Source organism: Dermacentor andersoni, chromosome 1, assembly GCF_023375885.2.
Source record: "Dermacentor andersoni chromosome 1, qqDerAnde1_hic_scaffold, whole genome shotgun sequence".
Lineage (NCBI taxonomy): Eukaryota > Metazoa > Arthropoda > Arachnida > Ixodida > Ixodidae > Dermacentor > Dermacentor andersoni.
Window position 1 is genome coordinate 212,093,733 of NC_092814.1, and position 24,666 is coordinate 212,118,398.

General features: G+C 45.8%; 1 protein-coding gene across 1 annotated transcript in view; it reads right to left on the reverse strand.

The window, feature by feature from the left end:
* Positions 1-24,666, reverse strand: part of LOC126547046 (frequenin-1-like) — a 304,787-nt gene that overhangs the window by 72,885 nt on the left and 207,236 nt on the right. Inside the window, exon 2 of the mRNA XM_050194878.2 lies at positions 7,067-7,091. Within this exon, the coding sequence (XP_050050835.1) occupies positions 7,067-7,091 (25 nt within the window). The remainder of the gene's footprint in view (positions 1-7,066; positions 7,092-24,666) is intronic.

Genomic DNA, 24,666 nt, shown 5'->3' on the forward strand with positions numbered 1-24,666 from the left:
GCACGTAGTGAATTGGAACAGAGTGACGACTCGCTTTATAAGGCCGTCCAACTGATGTATACCGCCGCTTAAAGCCTCTTTAGAGCACCGTGCCATAGTTGGCATTGAAACAGTAATGTCGCCAGCCAAAGCCGCGCTGTGCGGCATTTGCGCTCTTCTGGTAACGCCGACAATACCCGAGCTACCAGAGCAGCAATCAGCCTGTCGCGCCTTTTGCCAGCTGCAGATGACCAACTGACACATTTGGATCACGCGCGTTGCGCGCGATCGTGGCCGCGATGTCAGCAAGGTCCGACTAGCCGACCGGCAACGTTCGTTCGTTGTTGGGCGCTTAATTTCCTGCCCTATCCGTACGGCACACCACAGCCAACGGGCGAAGGAAGGCGAGATAGCACGTTACGAAGGTCCGAAGAAGAAGGTATCGCTGGAAGAGGGCACTGTGGCCAACCGAAGGCGACTCGTCGCAGGGACATAAGTTAGAGACGCGGAACGCATTGACAAATAGGCAAACCAAACCAGCACCTCGAGACGAGCGTGGCCACAACGCCTGCTTAGCTCAAAGTGGAGTGAATAGGAAGGCCCATGGGAAGGAAGACAGACGAATCACAAAGAAGAGTGAAGAGTGAAAGTGGGGAAAAATAAAACATGCAGCGAAGCCTCTTGAGGTTAGATTTGCTACATTCAAGAGTTATTGCGTTTTATGTACAGCTCCAGAACCCTACCGACGGAGAGGCGCCCGTTCGCACTTTCGGCTGTCCTCAGGCGGAGTAGAAAACGTAAAATGATTCCCACAGTATTGGTCCATCCATTGTTCGGATGCCCCTGGTAACAGTATGAAAACCTAATAACAATGACCTGTTGGGAAAACTGCGGAAGCCGAGGCGGCCATCCTTTCGTCTACTTTCTCGTGTATTTGTGTATGTGTACAAGATTAGTCATGATAATGATGACTTATTGACATCCCCTTTGGAACAGGGTGCTTACAAATGGTCACCTAGCCTGCGTGAGTTATTCAGGTATCCTATATATGTTTTCCATTCTAGCATTTTGTATGCATCTCTTGAAGCTTTTGTTCTCTTCCTCAAAACTTCTCTACCTTGCACCGCTACCTATGCCTGTAACGGATCCGGTCATATCAATCCCTTCCCTGCTTTTTTTTTTTACACCAATATTCTAAACATATCTTGCTTATATCTCGACTGCTGACCGGTTGATGCGTTCGTCCATTTTAATCCAAGCGCTTCTGGAAGGTGTACGTTACCTAGGGGTTTCACTAGGTGCATCCCTTCGCATTCCATTACAACGTGTTTAGTGATCTCCAGATTTTTACTGCAGCACACACATACCTCATCTAGTTGCGAATATTTGCTCCAGTATGTCTGTCGTCCTTAGGCAACCGGCTCGAGCCTCAAATAGCAAGCCACTGCCCTTCGTGCTATCGCAGAGATTTTCCCTTCTAATTTCTTTCTTCTCATTCTTACGGGACCCTCAGGGTCCCGGTACGGTCTTGGCACCTTGGGACCCTGTTTTGCATATCCTTCTTGTAATTACTCTGAAAAAATAAATGTTTGTCTTGATTTGTAAATCCTCAAGGTCATTTTTGTTTCCGTTCTTTGCATTCAGTTAACAGTCTCTCTGTTTTTCTCACTTTTTCCTGGGCATGTTGGCCAGCGCCTTCTTACAGCCAAGATAGCGAATTCGCCGCATCAGTTTAACCGCCCGCATCACGCAATACGTGACCTTTGGAGCGGGCAACTGGCCAATAAACCCTTATATCGATTAATGCTCATGGCGCCAACACTGCTAAATTCGAGGCTCTCGTTATACACGAAGCGAGAAGAATGACGGGATCCGAGAGGCTCAATTTCTAAAAAAAAAAAAAAAACACTGAAAAAGAAAGTCCAACCCCTCTGACTTTCGCAGTATTCTCGCTTATAGAAATGAAAGGCATCGGTGCTTACGTAAATTTATTGCCATGTCAAAAAGATGCCGTAAGTACGTGTCCTCGCGCGCATCCGATTGTAGGGTGCCTCATAAGAGGTGAAAGGTGACGCCAAGTGTTGTGACCGCTTTTATTGCATAACTACCACCTTTGTGTCACGACCCTGTTGTTCTGTTTTTCGCATTTTGTGCCAAACTGCGTGCCGTGCTCGTCCTTTGTACGAAGGTATTTTGTGCGGGTTTCTCTGGATGGCTTTCGCGCTGGCTTGCAATTGTCTCAGCACAGGGACCACATTTTTTTAACGATCCATTTCAGTTTACATTCTGTCGGCCGTTTCCGCGTTCGATCGAACGTGACTGGGCTGCCGCCTCGCCGCCATTATCGCTGCGATCGGCCACTCTGCGCGAGGCAAGACAAAAAGAATCGAAAATGAAATTCAACATTATCAAAATTGCGGGCCCTGGGTTGTGCTTCATGGTGCTAGTGTCCGTGGCGTCATCGGATGTTTATTGTGTGCTTGTTGGTGCTTTATAGCCCGTACGCAGCGCTAACTGCGAATACCGTTACGCTCAATTTAATTTCATGAGATAACCCACTTGAGCAGCTGAGCGATGTTTTTAGATTTTCGCTTACTCCGGCTTTTTGAACTAAACTTTAGTGTAATGCACCCATAGTTGCTTTTTACCTTTTATTGATTTTTGTTTTCTAATATTGTGGCTCCGGCAGGTTGGCCACCGCTTATTTCAAGCCAATAGAAACCGGATTTAAACTCTTACGGTATGAAGTTTTATTTTCCTGTGACAAAAAAAGAAAGACACTAGGGAAACATTTTCTTTAGCCAGATATGTCCGAACAAAGCCCATCTTTTTTTCTTTGTCTTTTTTTTTCATTTGTTGATTGGTGATGCTGTTGTTAGCTCTTGAAACACGCAGGCCCCACACTAGCTTTATCGTGTGTACGGCTGCAATTTTTATAGTTCTTACCAATTCATCACTTAATATGATGCTAGAAACAGTATTGCCTGTAGAAACATATTTTGCCAATAAACTGGTCCTTTCGCAAACAAAGCTCTTCCATAAAACAACCCATAACTGCATCTTGTAACATATATGATACAGCAATTAATGCCTGCCGCACAGAACCACCCCAAGGTTTTCCTCGATCAATACATCACAGAAGGCTGATAAATCGTAAAAGGGGACACTTGTATTTTTTCGTGCACCAATTTGAAGTCTATAAATTCTAAAAATGACATGTCTATTTACGAACATTTTGTATATTGTGCGACTAGTTCCCACCATAAATTACGCTAAGAAAAACACCTCGAAACTTTTTAAAACGCTGCAGTTCCTGTGCATTTTATTGCTAAAGAGAACTTGATTCTGGTTCAATATGTAGGGTTTCTTATTTCTATTCCGTTAGGCTAGAATAAGTTTTCCTATGCGTATCATATGCAAGGTGTCTCACGTAACGTGTGCCAGTACTTAAAGGTATACGAGCGCCAGCTGGACAGAACCAAGTTAATGTTGTTTGACATCGCTTGGAGCAAGTGAGACTGTTTTTTTTTAATATTTCGCCTAATTACATATTTAGTTATAATAACTAATCACATTCAATAAATACTATATTCAGAGCAAAATTGTCTAGTGAAAATTGTAGACCTTCCTGAAAAATTTCCAATCCAGCTTTCAGCTGCTCACTATGTGCTACATGAAACTTTTTTTTTTTCCGAGCCTCAAATGAGCCCGCGAAAGCTCGCGAAAATGACCGCGTGACGAGTAGCGCGGCACTTTTTTGTGTTTCGCGAGCTTTCTTTCAGGCTTGGAAAAACACTTTTGGTTCAAAATCTACCTTGGTTCTGCCTAACTACGTGGCACTCGCATATATATATATATATATTTTAAATTTTGGCACAAGTGAGCAGCCTGGTGAACAAGCAATTGGCAACTACGGCGTCGATTCTAGGAACGTTAGAGGAGAGATGCTGGTAGAATTGGCGGACAGGAATAAGCTGCGAATAATGAACACCTTCTTCAGGAAGTGTAGCAACAAAAAGGTGGACCTGGAAAAGCCCTAATAGTGAAACAAGAAATGAAATAGATTTCATAATTTCTGCCGATCCCAGCATAGTGCAGGATGTAGAAGTGTTAGGTAGGGTAAAATGCAGTGATCATAAGGTTAGTGCGGGCTAGGATTCAGCTCAATTTGAAGGGAGAAAGAGCAAAATTGATCAGGAAGAAACAGGCCAACCTAGACGCAGTAAGGGTAAAAGCAGGCCAATTCAGGCTGCCGCTTGCAAACAAATATGCAGCCTTAGAACAGAGAGATGAAGGTGACATAGAGGTAATGAATGAAACCATAACTAGGCTGCCTTCAGAGGCAGCAATTGAACCGGGAGGTAAAGCACCAAGGCATCCAATAGGTAAGCTCTCCTAAGTAACAAAGAACCTAATAAACAAACGACAAAGAATGAAAGTGTCCAACTCAAGAGCTAGAATTCGCGGAACTGTTAAAACTGATGAACAAGGAGAAAGTAATGGATATTTGGAATTATAACGTGAGAAAGACTTAGGAAGCCGTAAAAAGTGGACGGAGCATGAAATCAGTGAGAAGAAAACTTGGCGTAGGAAAAACCAAGATGTATGCACTGAAAGATAAGCAGGGTAATATTGTCAGCAATCTTGAATATATAGTAAAAGCAGCAGAAGAATTCTATGCTGACCTGTACTGTACCCAAAGGAGTCAGGATACCTCCATTAGAAACAATAATGAGCAGGATACAGAAACTCCTCCTATAACTAGCAATGAGGTCAGAAGGGCCTTGTAATACATGAAACGAGGAAGAGCGGCAGGAGAGGATGGAATAACAGTCGATTTAATCAAAGATGGAGGAGACATAATGCTTGGAAAACTAGCGGCTCTTCATACCAAGTGTCTATCGACTGCAAGGGACCCAGAAAACTGGAAGAATGCAAACATTATACTTATCCACAAAAAGGGAGACATAAAATAATTGAAAAACATAGACCCATTAGATTACTCCCAGTATTATATAAAATGTTTACCGAAATAATATCCAATAGAATAAGGGCAACAGTGGACTTTAGTCAACCAAGGGAGCAAGCTAGCTTCAGGAAGGGGTACTCTACAGTGGATCACTTCCATGTCATTAATCTGGTTATTGACAAATCCGCAGAGTACAAACAGCCTCTCTATATGGCTTTCATAGATTACGAAAAGGCATTTGATTCAGTAGCTATACCAACAGTCATAAAGACATTAAGCAATCAAGGAGTACAGGCCGTTTACGTAAATATCTTGGAAAATATCTACAAAGATTCCACAGCTACCTTAATTCTCCACAAGAAAAGTCGGAAGATATAAAAAAAGGGGTCAGACAAGGAGCAAATATCTCCAATGCTATTCACTGCGTGCTTCGAAGAACTATTCAATCTATTAAACTGGGAAGGCTAAGGAGTGAGGATCAACGGCGAATACCCCAGGAACCTTCGGTTTGCCGATGACATTGTTCTATTCAGCAACACTGGAGACGAGTTACAACAAATGATTAAGGACCTTAACAGAGAGCGTGTAAGAGTGGGATTGAAGATTAATATGCAGAAAACAAAGATAATGATGAATAGCCGGGCAAGGGAACAAGAGTTCAAGATAGCCGGTGAGTCTTTAGATCTGTGAAGGAGTACGTTTACCTAGGTCAACTAACCATAGGGAACCCTGATCATGAGAAGGAAATTCATAGAAGAATAAAAATGGGTTAAAGCGCATAGGGCAAATATTGTCAGCTCCTGACTGGAAGCTTACCATTATCATTGAAAAGAAAGGTGTACAATCAGTGCATTTTACCAGTACTGACATATGGGGCAGAGACTTGGAGACTGACAAAGAAGCTTGAGAACAAGTTAATAACCGCGCAAAGGTCGATGGAACGAAGAATACTAGGCATAAAGTTAAGAGATAGAAAGATTGTGGTTTGGATCAGAGAGCAAACGCGTATAGCCGATATTCTAATTGAAATTAAGAGAAAAAAATGAAGCTGGACAGGTCAGGTCATGCGTAGGTTAGATAACCGGTGGACTATTAGGGTTACAGAATGGGTGCCAAGAGAAGGGAAGCGCAGTCGAGGTCGGCAGAAGACTAGATGGAGTGACGAAATCAGGAAATTCGTGGGCGCTAGTGCGGAATCGGTTGGCGCAGGACAGGGGTAATAAGCGACTAGATTGTCGAAATAAATTTCTTGATTTGGAGGGGACAATTACAACCACAATTTCCCCAATTTAGGCAAGTAATCGATGTGCGCAATTCGAAAGCCTCGGCATATTCTCAGACGTCCAGCAGCTGAGACGCCAAACGAAGCACTGTTACATTTCATCTTGTTTTTTTTTTTTATGTATGCTCGAAGCGATGCGGACACATTGCTAGGGGAGGCGAAAGAAGAAATGCGACAGAAAAAAAAAAAAGAAGAAGAGGCTAGGTGACCGGAGAATTTTTTGAAAGGGAGAAATATAGGGCGTACACAGCACAAGTAAGCGGTAAAGCCCTTGGATCTTCGAAAAGCAGTGAGAGGCTTTGATCTTGCCGCCGAGCTACGCGATTCGACAGCGCGCCCCCGTGGTACGGGCCAGGAGCAGACAGCAGGCCACGTGCGCTGCGCACGCCATTGCTCTCCGTTAGCAACCAATCAGCAAACGTCCACGCCTAGTTTCCACAATCGCGAAGGTGCATAGGTCGACACGTGGCGACCCGTGCCCACTTGTTCTCGCAAAAAGAAGGCTAGGAATGGACGGCTTTGTAAAGGCGCCGAACTAACAAATTTTCAGCCTAACGTCACATCGTCGCTTAATGTAACCGGCGCATTAGGGGCGCCAAAGTTAAATGTTTTTGTCTTGGCGTAAATTACGAGGTGCTTCCGGCAGTTGTCGCTGCATTTATAAGATCCAGAGGCTTTAGTAAGGAGAGCAGCCAAGTAGATATGTAAAAATTCTCACTCTCCACAGCATGAAGCGCGAGTGCTAACTAGCGTTGCATTTCTTTTCTTTTTATTGAGGAAATAGGCAAACAAATTTTATCAGCGTGCGATAAAGGGTGCACAGAAGTTTTACTCACCATTGTCGAACTTCTTTTTCTGTAACTGCAAGATAAGAAAAAAAGGGAGAAATAAAATAACACGTTTTAGTCACTATAGCAAAGCAATTAATTACTTCCGATGCAATTTATCGCGATTCAGTTACAACTGGTGACGTTTACAAATAGGAAACAACAGCACTCATGCAGTAACCCGGAAGTGCAACCAATTACGCTCCATTTTTGTGCCACTCAGTTGCCACCCCTGCGAGAGGCAGCTTTCTTCCTCCGTTCCCCTCGCGTGTCCTTCGCTGACGCTTATAAGAAGCCGCAATCGCTTTCGATTCTTTCCTCCCCGTTGTCGTAGATGCACTATTGTACCGAAGGTCTGCACGGCTCTCCGCCTACGTCCCTTTTACAGAGGCCACGTATAAGCGTTGCTTTCGGCGCTTCGCTATTTCGCTGGTCAGCCGGTCCCTCGGATTAGATAGCACCGTCTAAGTATCTCGCCCGCGTTGGCGAGCAAGCTCAGTTCAGCGGTTTTCTATCGTTCTCTTTATCACTCGCTTTTTTTTTTTTCCTCGCTTGCTTCTTGATGCCGTCAGCCGGCTCTCTCGCATCGATGACAAGACAAGCACCCGCAACGCAACATGCGCTACCGGGACCACCTATACTGACCGGCGGGAGCACATGGCGCTTTGCGTGATTCGCTCCTTGCCACACGTGGTGTGCACCGGTCGCTTCTGGATATTTCTTCCTTCGCCGTGGCCCGCTCCGCGCATCTGAGTGCAACCAAGAGCAGGCTCCCAATTACGCTAGTCTCGGCAATGCGTCGCTACCTGCTTCGCTGGCTTATTGGACGTCTGAAACGACGGAGCAACCGGAGGCAAATTGGGCTCGGCCACTGTGGGAGAATCGATGCGCGGAGCGAAAAGGAAAAAAAAAAAACGCAACGATTGCACGACCCACCGCGGTAGCTTAGTGGCTGCTGCATTGCGCAGCTGAGCTCGAGGTGGCGGGTTAGATCTCGGCCAGGACGGCAGCATGCGGATGGGTACGGAATGCAAAAAAAAAAAAAAAAGCTCGTGTACCTCGTGCTTTCGGTGCACGTTAATGAACCGCCGCTGGTCACCTTATTCCGGAGTACCCCAAAACGGCGTGCCCCAGTTTGGCTCGTTAAACCCCAGGATTTGAATTTAACCATCACGCGAGTGATATCCAAGTATTGCAGAAGTTACAATTCATCCTGCCCACGTTGGCTGCAGTGAAAAGAAAAACCAATCTCCGAAAGTTCAAATGGCGACCGCGTGGCATTAGTGCTGTAAAACGCGCCTTGTCAATTGACGCCAAACGCGATTGATTTCCTTTCACTAGGACACAGAAATAAACTTGCGGACACTTAAAGCTATGTTGTCTGGCTACGCTTCAGAGAAACTCTACTCGATTAGTCATTTCTTTAGAGAAGCGTCGGAAGCAAAGCAAATAAATGCCCTAATGCAGCTGCATCGCATATCTATAGAGAAAAAAATGTCACCATATTCCTTGTCTTATCTGTAAACCGACGGTCCTGTATGCTTCTTTTTTTAATTGAAACGAAAATAAAGGAAAGAGACGTAGTCACCTTATAATGGTGACGGCTACTTCTTTTTTCATAGCGGAAATAACAATATCAAGATATGTAGGAAAATGAAAGGAAATCACTTCATACGGTGAGAAATCCACAGCACAGTCATATACGCCCATGAACACAACAGTATAAAAGTCAGATGCAAGTTGCACCACAATGAGTTCGTAAACAAAGTCACGAACTTACTAACTTTCATACTGCATGGTTGACCGACAGATGTCGTAGAAGGATTGTTGTAATGCGGAAGAGTAGTTGTGGCCACTGTCAGCGACGTCTGTGCATTCTCACTGCTTGCTATGACCGCCGAAATACAGGCGTGCACGAGGTACCTCATTGAGGCTGCTGAATGAGTGTTCTACGCAGCGCTCAAGCTAGCAAGGAAGCTGAACACGTCTGGTACATAGGCATACAGCCACTTGGTTAGAGCGCGGAAGCGGCGCGCTCAGAAGTTCGTTTGTTCCGTCTATCGTAGAGTGCTGGCTTCGAAAGAACTTTCTTTTGAGCGCGTGTTGCCATTCGTGCTTCTCGCTATGCAAGTGCCTTGCCTTACTCCGCCTTACCAGTCACATTACTATACACCATACGAGCCTCTGAAGTCTCCACAATGCACATCTAATGCGTGCCTTATCGCCTCGCATGACGTACCACTCACTACAGCCGCTGTTTTCGCTCAGCAGAGGGCAGCGCGACTAGCGATGACACCCAAATAAGGCATCACTTGCTGAGTAACAAGTTGTCTTCATTATCTCAATCCAGCAATTTCCAATAGAGCCCAACTAACGCTACCGCACGTGCGCTCTACCAACGTATGCATGATTATTATTATTATTATTATTATTATTATTATTATTCATTAATTTTATGGGGTTTTACGTGCCAAAACCACTTTCTGATTATGAGGCACGCCGTAGTGGAGGACTCCGGAAATTTCGACCACCTGGGGTTCTTTAACGTGCACCTAAATCTAAGTACACGGGTGTTTTCGCATTTCGCCACCTTCCAAATGCGGCCGCCGTGGCCGGGATTCGATCCCGCGCCCTCGTGCTCAGCAGCCTAACACCATAGCCACTGAGCAACCGCGGCGGGTTTATTATTATTATTATTATTATTAGAACACGCGGCAAACGAAATGTTCTCCATTAGGGAACCACAGAACCCCTAATAACAGCTTCACAAAGATGAACCAAATATGACCCGAGTGGAAATGTTGTGCTCTCAGACAATGCGCGACGGGTGAACTCTTAGGCAAAATTACACCCTTGGGAGTCCGGAGTCCTGCACTACGCGTGCCTCGTAATAATATCGTGGTTTGGTCACGCAAACTCACAGTATTTATTTTAAATAGATTTGATAGTCAGTAGATTAACATAACGTGCCTTTCGCGAGAAGACATGAAGGACGTGTTTCTTCACCTGATAGTTCTTTTTTTTTTATACTCCTTGTCTTTTTTTTACTTTCCAGATATCATAGCTAATTCAATGGATGTTCTGTCACAGCCTCTGTAACAAGTGCTTATACTACATCTACTGCTTGTTACATTACAAGATTAAATATTCGTCCCCTTTTCCCTTTCCCCAGTACTTATACTACATCTACTCCTTGTTACATTACAAAATTAAATATGCCGTCCCCTTTTCTCTTTCCCAAGTGTAGGGTAGCCAACCGGGCTCAGTCCTCGTTAACCTCCCTACCTTTCCTTTGTTATTTGCTCTCTCTCAGATATGCCTATAAGGGAAGGTTACTTTTCTGCGTTTTCTCATAATATGGATAGACAAGCTTCATGTTTGTAAACAAAAAAAGTTGTGAGGTCGATGGCGCATGGGCAGAATAAAATATATGGAAAAAAACTTTTTGTCAAGTTCTCTTCGAGCCATAGTAATTTGTGCCTTAGCTTGTTTTCCTGTATGACGATAAAAGGCTCAGGACCGACAGAATCAGGAGTGGCGGCCAGAACCACGCGTCCGTGGTAATAAAAAACGTTAGTCAGCGATCTGTATGACATCATCGCGAGACTGATGCCTATACAGTGTGTTTCTTTCTTACTCATTGAGCTGGATTACTCGAAGATGCAGACATTACTTACACTGTAAATCAAATGGGATAGCGAATTACCAAAATTTTATTAATTAATTTTCTAATTACTTTAGCGCACTAATCGCATTGAATTCAGTGATTTTACAAGGCGCATCCACTTGAAACGAATTTTGAAACTGGCACCAGTTTTTAGATAAGCGTTGTCAAACTGGCGGTAAAAATGTGCACTAGTGCCCCACTTTTTTTTTTTAACAAAACCCCTTGTTACGCATTGAAGCTCATATATTAGTGAAACAACAGTGCGCTTCGTCGCAATGGGAACACATTTCTCAAAAGTGGTACCATCCTCAGAGTTCATTCCAAGTGGATACTACTTGCGAATTCAGCACCTACAATTCGTAGATTGGAACATGTGCCGTAAAGTTTAAAAGTTGTTTAGGGAAATTTGTTTTGTTTGTCAACTATTAATTTCCATTTCTCGCACAAATAATGTCTGTCTTTTAAAGTATTGCAGCTCAAGACGTAAAATTGCGCTACATGCCACGGGGGCGTAAAATATTCCGTTAACAATAATTACAAAAAGAAAGCTATTGTGGTAGGAACTTGCGGAAATGCTTCTTTTTTTTATTTGCCATGCTGCTGCCTACTATAGGGGAAATTGCCTGTCAAGCTGCTGTTTCATGCAGCTTTTTGTAGCTACGACCTCTTTGTATTTCAAGCAAAATAAACGATTTGAATCCCGCAATAAAAGCAATAATTCAACACTGCCAAGGTAAAACCGTATAAACGCTATAATTCCTTAGGCAGCAACAATAAAGATGGCGTACTCACGCACTTGCCAGCATATTTTGCAATGATCTAGACGGGTCCGCAAACAAGAATGTCCCGTTTTATCAACCTCTATAACTCTGCTTGCTTATGCATGTGTGTATACATGTTAGTGCGTGTTCCTGCACTATCTTTTGTGGCTTCCTGAACTAGTCGCCGAACTTTGTATGTGTTTGTGCTGTTTGACTGTATTTAGCGTCCTTAGGCGATTTTGGGGATTTCATTTTGTTTGCCATGTAAAAAGCAGTAGCCGGTGTCAGATAAAGGTACCAACCACTTTTATACCAACCATGTCATTTTACAAAATGTTGCGGTCTCGCAGTTTGTCGTGCATTCATAGTTCCTGCACAGTGAAAGTCCCAAGTGCCCACCAGATATACTCCGTGCAGCCAAACTATGCTCGCACGCCGTTTTATTGCAGCAATTGCCTGTCTGCGCTTGTGAATGCTGTCACAAGTTAGGGGCATTTGGTAGCCCACTGTTGGACACACATTCTGTGATACGTATGGCAAGTATTTTCACACAACCCCGCTGTCGCACTTGATGCGTCAGTTGAACACTGCGCAAGCCACGTGAGACCTTGTGGAAGTAAATTCGCCTCTAATGCCAAGAATCAGTCGAAGAGAGGTCACTGAGGCGTTATGTCAGTTGCAACCACCAAATTACCGAATGACTCTACACGATGCCCGCTAGACGTGCGAATCAACTCCAGATTAGTTGTGGACGCGTTCAGCGAGCACGCACTTCGCGTGGGAGCGCAAGGTTATCCTATTTTTGCTGTTTTGCCTTCTTTAAGTTAAAGCAAAACATGTCAGTGATCACGACGCGAAATGTGATGGCACACGAGAGCACCGGAGGGACGCGAATCCAGCGAGGCGACGGACGCCGAGTTAGTTGAAGTGAACTACACTTTCTGTGGTCACGCAGAAAGTAACCGCGTCGGGATAGTGCTCTCCATGCTAATGGAGTCGGGTCCTGTCGAGCTCGGGCTAAGTCCCTCGCCCATTTGCTTCTCTCGTGCCTGCCTGTTTGCCGCGATGATCTCGTTCGCCCTGATCTCCAGTGCCGCTCTTCGCTCGGCTGGACGTGACCGCCTTGGGTGAAGTTTGCGGAGCATTCTACCCGCATGTGCTGATGAATTCCAAGCGAGTTTGCATCCAATTAAAGGCGCGCAGTGAACGAGTGGCAGTGGACAGCTGTACGATGTGGGAGTCACTCGGGAAGCTCGAAGGAATCCACGTGTTGGAGGGGCTTGGATTTTATTTTTTTCAGACGTGCCTGACACACTTTTTCTTTCTTTTTTTGTCTTTCTAGCACTTGGTGCTACTCGTAAGTGACTGTGAAACAGCGGTGGCGGCAGTTTATGTGACCAGTGAGCCGACAGAGCAGAGAGAGGCACTTGGGAAGCCGTTCCGCACCCTTCTTTACAAGAACGGCGAAATAATGCTAGAATGCGCGGCGCCGGCGTGTGCGAAATCCGACGCATGCAGAATGCGCGAAGGTACACGTAGTTTCTACTACTGGTGAGCCGAATAAAACTGACTAGATTTTAACCTGCGCTTGAGAAGGAGCTCCTATTCTTGGGGGGTGGCTGGGGTGAGCGATTTTTTCCAATGTGCTAAAAAAACGCTTTAATGCTTCTTTCGTTTGTTTTCGTTGTTTTCTTGTTGCTGTTGATTGCGATCGTGTTGGAACAGCCCCCCCCCCCCCCCTTTTCACTAAAGCCTGCATCCTGCGCTGCCTTACTACAAACCCGTGACATTAAGTTGCTATCAGCTATAAATGGCTGTCACCGTCAGCCTCTCGATATTTACTATATGATTTGCTCCCGGAATCCGGTTCCTACGATAAAGTTTAGCTCGGGAGTTCCTAAAGTAAGTACCTGGGAAATTGAAAATTGTTTTTCTCGGCAACCACTGCACCGACATAGATGAGGTTTGCTTCAGTAAATAAAAAGCTTTAAAATCTAGTATACATATTCAAGAAATGAATTATAATTTATGCCATAGATCGTTTAGACAAGTTCTTAAAATTTACTAAATTCCATAAAATTCAAGTACCAAGTTTATAACTTTGTAGCTCACTAATAAAAAAATATCCTAATTCTGCAAACATCATCTAATAATGCATCTAAAGCAGACCAACATTATGCATTGCCTTAAGCTCCACTGATTTGTGAGTATAACATTTGTAAAGCCCTCGTAAACACAATAATAATTCGCGTAAGCTGTAAACTCATGTATCACGTTTGTCTGCTTTATATGCTCTAACAAATGTACTATGCAGAACAGAGATGTCTGCATTGAGGAAACAAAATTTAGCCGACTGTCTACCGCGCTTAGTTGGCCCTTCCTGAACAAACCGCCTGCCAAGCGGACTAACATGCTGTCAGTCCATCGTACTACATGGACTGTGGCTGGACGTCATTTTGACGTCTTATGATTCTGTTCTACTAACAGTAGAAATTATTAAAACGATCGATATAACGGAATCATGTCAGCTAATGTGAGCGATTTCTATTTGTGAGCGACAGTCCCGTCTCGCCGCTTTTGGCCCGCACCCACATGAATTCCTCCTCCTTTCAATTTGCCAGTCCCGTTACTAGAAAAAAAAACGAAGAAGAAAAGAACGCTTACACTCACATTAAAATGTCAATTTGTCTTCTTTGAAATGCATGAATCAGCAAATGCCCTTAATAGCAAACGCTACAGGTGAATTGAGAGTCTACACTCTCCTTATCGACCGTTTTCAAGCGATATTCGATTCGACTCGCAATTCAACTACGCGTGCTCAAAGCACACCAAAGCGCTAATCAATTTCGTCAACTGCACTTACGGGCTACCTACCATCACACGCAACACAAAACGGGAAGTAGAGCTGTGAAAGAATGGCCAAAAAATGGGGATGAAGAAACAGAAAAACAAATAAAACATATTGGTGGTTCAGTTTAACGCCGTGACCAGTCTATACTCCCTTCATCGCGGTCATTTTCTTATTGCATTTGCATACAACTTTATTTTTATATCTACAGCGTCGGTCTTGATGCGCCCGTACGGTTGGCCACTTTCCCGATTGTTCCCTTCGTGGGAGCTCCGCAGGTAACGGTGCGCCGGCAAAATTGACGCATACGGCGCCATACGTTGTAGCTAACAACACCCGGCCCACCATTTTCTTGTATCGTTGACGGAGCTGGGACAGTTGCTGTAAATTAAAGCTCCAACTTTTTTTGCGCCGAAGGGCCTCAAACACGGACCAGCAATGAATGCATAAAAACCAATTTTACGTGGACGTGCTCAAGACCCCGCTGTCGCGTTCTCTGTTTTTTTTTTTTTTCTTCTGCCTTGGTTTCTCACGACTGTATATCCTTCTCTTATTTCCTCGCCTGCCTGTCTATCTTACTCCCTTATACTAAAAAAAAAAGTGAGAAATGCCACGCCCGCGAGTTTTCACGCTCTGCGAAGAGTATGCAGGGACCACACGTTCATCTATATCCACGCCCTCCAACCTCTTTTCTACTGCTCCTCGCGCTACTCGCACCGAACGCTCTTGCCGTGGCCTCCGAACCCCCTTTCCATTTTATTACCAGCACTTTAAATAAAACTCCACGCCTGCCGTCCTTATCGCGTAATGGCAGGCCCAATACAGCACCCGAGAGCGATGGTAAGGAAGAAAAAATAAACACATAAACGCGCACAATTAGCGACGGCAAACGAAGTTTGAACGCGCGAAATAACCGACTGTTCCGGCAGAAAATATATACCCAGCGAACACTGAGGCATCCGCACGGTTCAGCAAAACCTAGCCACTTTTTTTTTCTTCCCCTCCTTTTTAACCTATCTCATTCTTCCTTTTCGATGCCTCTGCGCGCAGCTAAGTTTACGCGCGTCGCAGCAAGCGGCACTAATTTATCGTCTCCAGGCAACCCAGCGACCTCTCCCATTAAGAAGCAATTTAATTAGAAACACCGATGTGAAATATTCGCCACTGCCGCTGCTACTGCCGGCGCGCTTATACTCCCAACAATCAAGCGCTCGGCATTCCCAGTGACGTCGCGGCGACGTAGTCTTTAATTACAGCAGAGTTAAATGACACTATACGCGCGCGGATGCCCGATAAGGATTCGCGTAAGTCGTAACTATAGAAATTAGAAGTGAATGAGGAACCGCGGGAAAAGATAAGCAATTAACTCGGCTTTCCTCCTCGTTCACAAAGAAAAAAAAATAACGAAGAAAGCGACATGAAGCAGATAAAAGGAAGACGTCACTGTGCAGCAAACGAGCACTTGGTAAACGCATAGGCTCGCTCGTAATTTTTATGGTTGACGGGATGTTAAATTTTGAATTAAAATAATTAAGGAGCACGCAACCGATTGTGTGCGGGATCTGAAGAACAATGTTGCCACCCCCTCCGCTCTTGATCATCCTCTATAGTGTGCTGCTAGCGGTGTTCTTACTAAGAGCAAGCGATTATTTTTTTTACGTTCAGTTTTTAAAAAAAAATTGAGTTTTTACGTGCCAAAACCACGATTTGATTGTAAGACACGCCGTAGTGAGGGACCCCGCACTAATTTTGACCGCCAGGCGTTCTTTAACGTGCCCCCCAATGCACGCTACAAGGCCGTTTTTGCATTTCACTACCATCGAAACCCGGCCGCCACTACCGGGATTCGATCCCACGCCCTGGAGCTTAGTAGCACAACGTCATAGCCACTACGCCACCACGGCAGGCGACGTACGTACTAAATGAAGTTTTTCAATCTAAAATCAGTATAACGGCGCTATTATTCAACACCGGTTTACACAACGATGAGCTGATACTCGTGAATGTTCCTATCGAGGGGTTCCAAAAGTGCCTGCAAGTTTAGTTATACTTAGCTAACAATCTTGAAGACACGTACAAATGATCGTCATACCTAATTAGCCTTCACTTTGTTTACTCATTTCTCAGCGCCCACCCTGTACGGTTTGCCAACCTCCTCATTTTCTTCGAAGAAAGAAAAGGCTTCGCACGTGCTTTGAGTCAGACAATTTCTTTTAGTGGACTCAAATAGGGCTTGCGCGAGGCCACCGTTGACCTCATTTCTAGAAATAATCTAACGGAAAGTCATGCAACCCGCCGCGGTCGCTCAGTGGCTATGGTGTTGGGCGGCTGAGCACGAGATCGCGAAATCGAATCCAGGCCAAGGCGGCCGCATTTCGATGGGGGCGAGATGCGATGATGATGATGATGATGATGATGATGATGATGATGATGATGATGATGATGATGATTTGGGATTTTAATGGTGAAATGCGAAAACACCCGTGTACTTAGAGAACCCCTGGTGTTCCAAATTATTCAGGAGTCTCCCCCACTACGGCGTGCCTCATAATCGAATGGTGGTTTTGAGACGTAAAACCTCAAAACTTCATTTTAATTGTTTTTGAAAGCCGTTCACGTATATCACTGGTGCAATACAAATTCACGTGGCTGTCATGACATGGCGCGGTGTCCGCATATTTGGGTTTACCGTTTACTTTTTGAAATTCTTACTATCTCGATTCCCGGGGATGATCGCGCTTCAAGTTTCCGTTTTAAGTTCAAGTTTCTGTTTACGCATGTCTCGAGACACAGTCGAGCTCGGATTGGAATGACAATGAAAATTACCGTGCTTCAAATCCAAAATATCTAAAATCTCAATAATTAAAATTAATTATTTCTAATTATCAAACTCGAGCTTTGTGGTGTGCTGTGCAAGTGATGTGCGCACGTTCATAAAAAAAGAAACAATCTGCAAATAAGAAATAGCCGATAAATGGTCAAATCGTCCATAGAATGTCTTTTTATGCGAAGCACTCTTATATCAACTATTGAGCGATTACTAATATAGAACAAGATGAGCGTGCCTCTAGAAAAGCGCAAAGCAACTGTGCAGAACTACATATATGCCCGGCTTTGGTGACATCGGTAGTGTAGTAATGTCGTCGCACGCACTGACGCCTCTGACACGCACACAAAAGCGCTCTGTGGGTGTGTCGTACCTTCATTCTTATTTTCGTGACCCCGTGTTGCGCTACACCTCATCCATGTTTAATATGACTTATCGACAAGCCCACATACCAACCCTCGAGGACTTCAGAACTTCCAGCACACCGCCATACTCGCTACTGACGAGACGCATGAAGCTTAAGACCACAACGCGAAACATAAAGCAGGCAACGTTATCCAATAAGTAAGCTCGTTAGATAGGCGGTGCGGGCTACTTAGCGTGCTTTATTTACCACCCAGAGAAAAGCTGATGAACGAAATTGTTCGAGGAGACAGGCAGAGAGATATTTACACCACGTGACGCCACATGACCTTGTGAGTTCGACTACCACCGGCGGAAATGTCGTACTTGCTATTTCTTGTACTTTTTTCGTGCATACATATTTCTTTTCGCTTCGATATGAAGATTATCGCAAACTCTATGACTTGTGTATACAATTTTTAGAGCGTAATATGGAATGACGTAGTAATGCGAGAGGCTGAATTCTCACTTGAGCGTGAAATTACCTTCACAGTAACTTCAAAGACCTCCAATACTATTTGTGGCTCCTGACAGTATATAGTTGTGTGGTTATAAGGACCATGTCCACTATGCGAATGAAATGAAATGAAATTATAGCCCTTTTTTAAGAAAAAAGAAAAACATGTGCAAAGGAAATGTTAGTCAAGTTATCCGTTTGGTAGTGCCGACCAGTTAAAATCTGGTAAACATTGAAATGTTATTTGAGTTCGCGCTGCACAAATTTCCTGCAGCTGCCGGTAACTGTCCTCTTCCCGTTTTTTTTTTTTGTTTTTTTTTTATTTTTTTACCAGAAAAAGGCACTGCGAAAACGTAGCACCTGATCGAGGCGTACCTTGAAAGGAAACGCACCATTGCTGGCGCTGATTTCCAGATGCGTGTCGACAATGCGAAGTCACGCGCACTTACTTCTCCAGGCCGCTGCATTTCTACCTTCTCGCGCAGGAAGAGTGTCACGACAATGTCACTCACCAACTTCCTGACGAACTCTGCAGCGGGGATGAAGCCATCGCTGGAGCGCCGTTTAATCGACGAGAAAAAAGCGATGACACATAGTCTAGCAAAGTATGTGCGTCCGTCTCGCGCCAAAATTTCCTACAGTTGTCGCGGTGCAACTTAGCAAAAGCCTGCCGACCGCTCACGCTTGTACATCCGCTTCCTCCTCTTTCCTTCACTTAGTGTCTCGCACGTCCGTCGCTTGTCTCCGCTTTCCCTCCGCGGCTAAATCTGCAGCTAGTTTTTATTAACTTATCATCATCATCATCACCGTTTTATTTCCCCGCACTGTACCGCGGTGTCTGCTTTGAGGAAGTCCCGCCAACTTGGGGCAGCACCGTGCTTCCTAGATCACTGTGAACGCGGCGGCGCCAACAGCTGCGCGCAATGAGGCACGCGCTTTCTGCCCGGATCGATGGACGCGCGTGCTAAAGAACGCGCCAGCATCTCTCTACCCCCCGGCGGTTCCAAAGTCGCCGGTGTGCCCGTTCACGGCGGCTGCGTGCTAGCCCCTCCATCCTGTTTACCGCACCCGCGACTCTGCCCACCGGCGGCGCAGCTCGTTAGCGAAACCAGCGTTTCTTCTGCGTTCGTCCAAAATAAACCCGACCTAAGAACGCAAACACCTATCGTGTTGGCTATTGTACCGTCCAAGTGGCACCGATGAGACCGTGTGTGGTGGATGGTGTCGCAAGCTCGCGACTCTTTCCTTTTGGCAACGTCGCACCCCTTCCCCCCTTCCCCTGGGGGAATCGGGAGATTTCGCGCCTCGATTCGTATATTAACACTATGGTAGTTATAGAAACGGCAGTTTGTTTCCATGATCAGAAAGGAGCACAACACATGAAAAGCAGAATAGCACTGCACTTGCTTGATGACGGCAGCAGCAAAGAACGTCATGCAAAAGTGTGACACCAAGTAGCATCCAGCGTCTTAATTTTTTCGTTAGCTCGTTCCTATAACAGCCACTGCAAGATGGGTCGCGGGTGACACACGAGCGCCGCGCCAGAATATAGGGCTCCCGACTCCGTTACGGACTTGCTGCGTCATCGACAACGTCATCTAATCAGCACACTTTCGTTTTCTGAGCAGTGCTTATTTTTTCAGGCGGAGACTTCGTAATGAGTGAAAGAGAGGAACAAGATTACAAGACAAGATAAATAATTTTATACAGCACGTGTTTGACATACTCGCACAATAATGCTAAACAAACTTCAGGTTATTTGGGCAATCGTGAAAGCAACACCGTAGCCTGTTAGAAATACGGGTCCCCGTAGCTCATTGTGCTTCTTTTTTCCTTCTTTAGCATCCGTGCAAACTAGTTAGGTAATCTGAATTTTGTGCCTCTCTACTTAGTTATGTTTAAGCGCAATGACAGAGGGGGCAAGCCCAAGGGGAAACACAGGCACTAACTTCAACAAACGGTTTTATTTGACACACCTAAACAAATTCATAGGCGTGTATATCACACTCATGCGAAAAGAAGGGTGCCATGTGCACACGATCCTCTCATCAACATACCACAATGTGTGTACTATAGCATCAACGCCAGGGGACTTCAGCTACAGCCGCTGAACTGAGCTACACTGTGGGGCATCGTTTGGTTCACGTTCAAGACTAAAGCACTCAATCGTGGGTCATTTTCACCTGCTCACGATCAGTCCTGCATTGGCTAACGTCGCAATGCCAGTTCGACACACGACGACTGCGAACTGCGCCACTGCAGCGTTGTGTTGCAGTGGTTGCCTGGTCACTGGGGAATACAAGGCGACGTTCATGCTGAGAGCCTTGCGGGAGCCGCGCACATGGTAATTCGGCAGACGCAATTGGAGTACCACTCTCGAGGAAATATTCTGCGACTCTGGTGTCAACTGGCACGTGGCCTTCATACTGCTGTATGTGGTACGATGAGAACCTCTTTACAAAATTGGCGTAGTTTGCGAGTTCGGGATGCCACGAGGCCTGCACGAGTAGACAAGATCACGCGCGCCTTCATCGCATCAGGCTAAATGTGGTACTATGAATGCAAGCGTCAGTTATTCGATTCGCCGACGTGTTCAGTGTGCAATGCTCCTGAAGACTCGCAGCGTGTTTTACGTGAGTGCAGTCAATATTCATCAGAGAGACAACCTTTGAAGGCTGTGTTGCATATGTATCATGTGTACCATTTTGTACGAAGTGTTCCACTTGCCCGTGACTTGCTCAGTGCCTGCAACGGAGCGTTTGTCATATTTTGAGAACGACAGGCCTTCACATTTAGGATCAGCTTGAATGTGCTACTCCATGTCCCATCTTTGGACTAGGAGTAGCATGCGACGCCGTCAGCCAGTCAAACATCTCCACCCTTTCAATAAAGACAGCACCTTTCTATATCTCTCAACGTCACTGTTGAACGCTTCTGTAACAGTCACAAAGTGGTTCTGGCGCCTTCCTTTCCACTTATGATGAGGTTCACTATGCGCGCTTGGTAGCATTACCTGGGGTCTCGCAGGAAGAATTATTCAACAACATCATCTAACGTAGCAACGATCGCACCGTAAAAAACTGCGTTGACGAAGGAGCTGAAATATTGTTAAGTCATGCAGTAATAATTCCACCAATCTTCCATAACACCGCAGGTACATCTGCTTATAAAGAATTTATTGATTTTTTTAATGGACATAATTTGAGAAAATAGGTCACTGGAAGACCAGCCTTCCCAATGATCAAAAATAAACTGCCGTTAGTTAGAAATGTGAAAAGTAAACAAGAAACAAGGACAGTTAAAAATTTCACCGACGATTACGATAGTACCTAATGCGAAATTTGATGGCAGCTTTACACGTGTTTTCGTTTCGCGCGTCAATATTTTATATTATGATTATATAGGCGCACGGTTTATATTAGGAAGAGAACGCTGTGAGTAGCGCGCTTTGTTTCCATACAGATGACGCGCGCAATTCTAGCGCCTTATCGTAGCCATCGTCACCGAACAGCGCGTCTTGCGTGGTACTACGCTTTTCTTCTCACGCTTTCGTTCCAACAACAATGAGAGCGGTCCTTTGTCACGGGAAAATCGTGCCATCAGTGTCAGCGGCGATAACACCCATGGGAGAGTCACAGCGAGTCCTACTCGTAGCCGCTCGCCATGGCCCCTTCCAGGAGAAGTGATACCCGTCACACACGCTGGTACCACGGGCTAACCTCAGCAGCTGACGCCAAGGACGAGCGTAGCCCTCCCCACCTCACGCCACCCTGCCCTCAGCCCGCCCCCCTAACTCAGAAGCGCAGACGAGATCGCCCATGCGACTGCGGACGCCGTGGCCTCCACCAACTCGGCGCATGCCCAGGCCGTTTCCGCTCCGCTCCTCCTCCACTTTCCTCCTCGCGCGCTCTTCTTTCATCTCCCGCTGCGCTCCACGTTGGCTTTCGTCTTTCGCTGTGCTCGTTCGCTCGCAGGTACGACGCCGAGGCACGCCGACGCTCAAAGCAGGAACGGGTGCCTAAGAGCTGTGCTCTAAAACAGCGGAGAATAAATCACATAAATAAGGCTATAACAGGCACGTACCTAGGATATTTTTCGGGGGGGGGGGGGGGGGCAACCCAAGGTAACTTTTCTATGCGAATGAGGGGGGAGGTACCTTTACTAGTACAAATTTGAATAATGCCACCATTCGCCATAAAGACGCGTAAACCCGCAAAATAGAATTGAAATAAGGTGTACCTCACATGTACGCCTGTGAGACACACCGCTCCTCTACTTGGCAAACAAGGAACCTCATCAAATGGACTCGCGCATGACAGAAGCACCGGAAGAACACTGCCAAGAACAACTAAACAAGCGGCAGTGTAAAATAAAGATTTGTATTAGCGTTTTTTGAATTAGCTCTGGGAGAATTGTGGAGAAATATATATTTCCGGAACAATCACACTTCTTTCGGAACCCTCATTTAGTGCTCTACCAATTTAAGTGCCGAAACCAACTCGTGTTGTTATTTGGGCAGTTGCTTAACGATGCGTGGCCACCAGTCCCGTACAACCGTGTAGAGCGCAGGACACTGCTGTTCTAGACGCACTGCACCCACCGCAGAAGGTTAGAAAAACACCTACATTAGCACAGCAGAGAAGTGGCTACGTCAGGCGGCTCGACTGATAACGGTAGAAGCGTCACTCAAACACACTGAATTATTATCCGCTTCCGGCGGCGTTTTGCTACTTTCTTTTTAAATAAAGACATGTTGATCTATAAATATTTTCAGAAGTAAAGGTTAAATTTGTTAACTTTTGCTTCTCCTACATGTTTGGCTGTTGCCTTGGCTCTCTCCCTTAGTACATCGCTTAATTTCTAAACCGAGGGTCCCGCTGCAGTCGTTCGAATTTGGGACTCTCGCCTGTATACTGCCAACAACCAACTATGTATCTTGAATGAACAATAAACTGAAGCTGAATCAAGTACGCAAACGCCCTGCCTGGCAACATTTTTATTTGCTGCCGCGAGCGACGCTGCTCACAGCGTCCTCGAGTAACGTTACAGCTCATGTCATCGTCATCATCATCGTCATCAGCAGCAGCAGCAGCAGCAGCCTATTCATGTCCACTGCAGGACGAAGGCCTCTCCCTGCGATCTCCAATTACCCCTGTCCTGCGCCAAGCGATTCCAAATAGCACCCGCAAATTTCCGAATTTAGTCACTCCATCTAGTCTTCTGCCGTCCTCTACTGCGCTTCCCTTCTCTTGGTACCCATTCTGTTACCCTAATGGTCCAACGGTTATCTAGTCTGCGCATTACATGACCTGCCCAGCGCCATTTCTTTCTCTTAATGTCTATTAGAATATCGTCTATGCCCATTTGCTCTCTGATCCAAACTGCTCTCTTTCTGTCTCTTAAAATTATGCCTAGCATTCTTCGTTCCATGGCTCTTTGCGCAAGCCATAACTTGTTCTCAAGCTTCATTGTCAGCCGCCAAGTCTCTGCGCCGTATGTCAGCACCGGTAAAATGCACTGAACTGTCGTCGCCTATGCTGAAACAACTGTCTCTGCTTCTTCTGCACGAGAGGTACGCGGACAGTGAACACATTTATACTGATGTTTCCACAAACATGCAGTGTTCGTCCGGTGCTGTGGCTGTCCCAGCAAAAGCTATTACCATTAGCTTTAGGACTGACCACCCAACATCATCGACATCTGCTGAACTAGCTGCTCTTCGCGCTGCACTTCGTTTCGTCAATCGGGACCCACCTCGACAACGGTCAATCTTCAGCGACTCAAGGGCAGCCCTACAATCTGTACTATCAGCTATGCGTCGCGGGCCATTCGAACAGCTCGTATTCGATATTAGATGCCTACTCCATACATCACAGGAGAAAGGACACCACGTGACGTTTCAGTGGCTGCCAAGTCACTGCGGCGTCACTGGAAACGAAGATGCCGATAATGCCGCTCGGGCAGCTCTTGAAGACGCACAAGAAGAGGCCATACCGCTTTCACGATCCGACGCAGCTAGCAGACTTCGAGTGCTTGCACAGGAGATCACGCTATCTCTATGGTGCACACCAAACAGCCAGACCAACCAGAGCAACCGTCAATACCATCTGCCCTCGTTGATGCATCTCTACATGCCAACTGGACTCCGCCGAAGAGAGGCGACTCTGCTTTATCGCTTATGGCTAGGGGTGGCTTTCACGAAATCTTACTCCTTCCGCATTGGAATGGCCGACAACGCTCTCTGTAATGCCTGTCTTTGCGAGGAGACGCTGGAACATATTCTGTGCGACTGTCCTGAATATAATGTTCAGCGACAGTCCCTGGCATCTGTTCTAGCGCACCTTGACAGTAGACCATTGCCCCTCGACACGATTTTCACATGCCGCCGACAGAAGACATCGCAGGTGAAGGCGACAAAGGGACTACTTCGGTTTTTGAAAGAGACTGCATTGGACAAGCGGCTGTGAGAGTGATGTCACGTACCATGCCAGATTGATGGACTCCAACGGACGATGTGTGTGTGCTGTGCTATGTGCTCTCTCTCCCTCTCCCCTTCCCCATCTTTAATCTCCCCCATCCCTCTCCCATGTGTAGGGTAGCAAACCGGTTAAGCTAAACTGGTTAACCTCCCTACCTTTCCTTCTCCA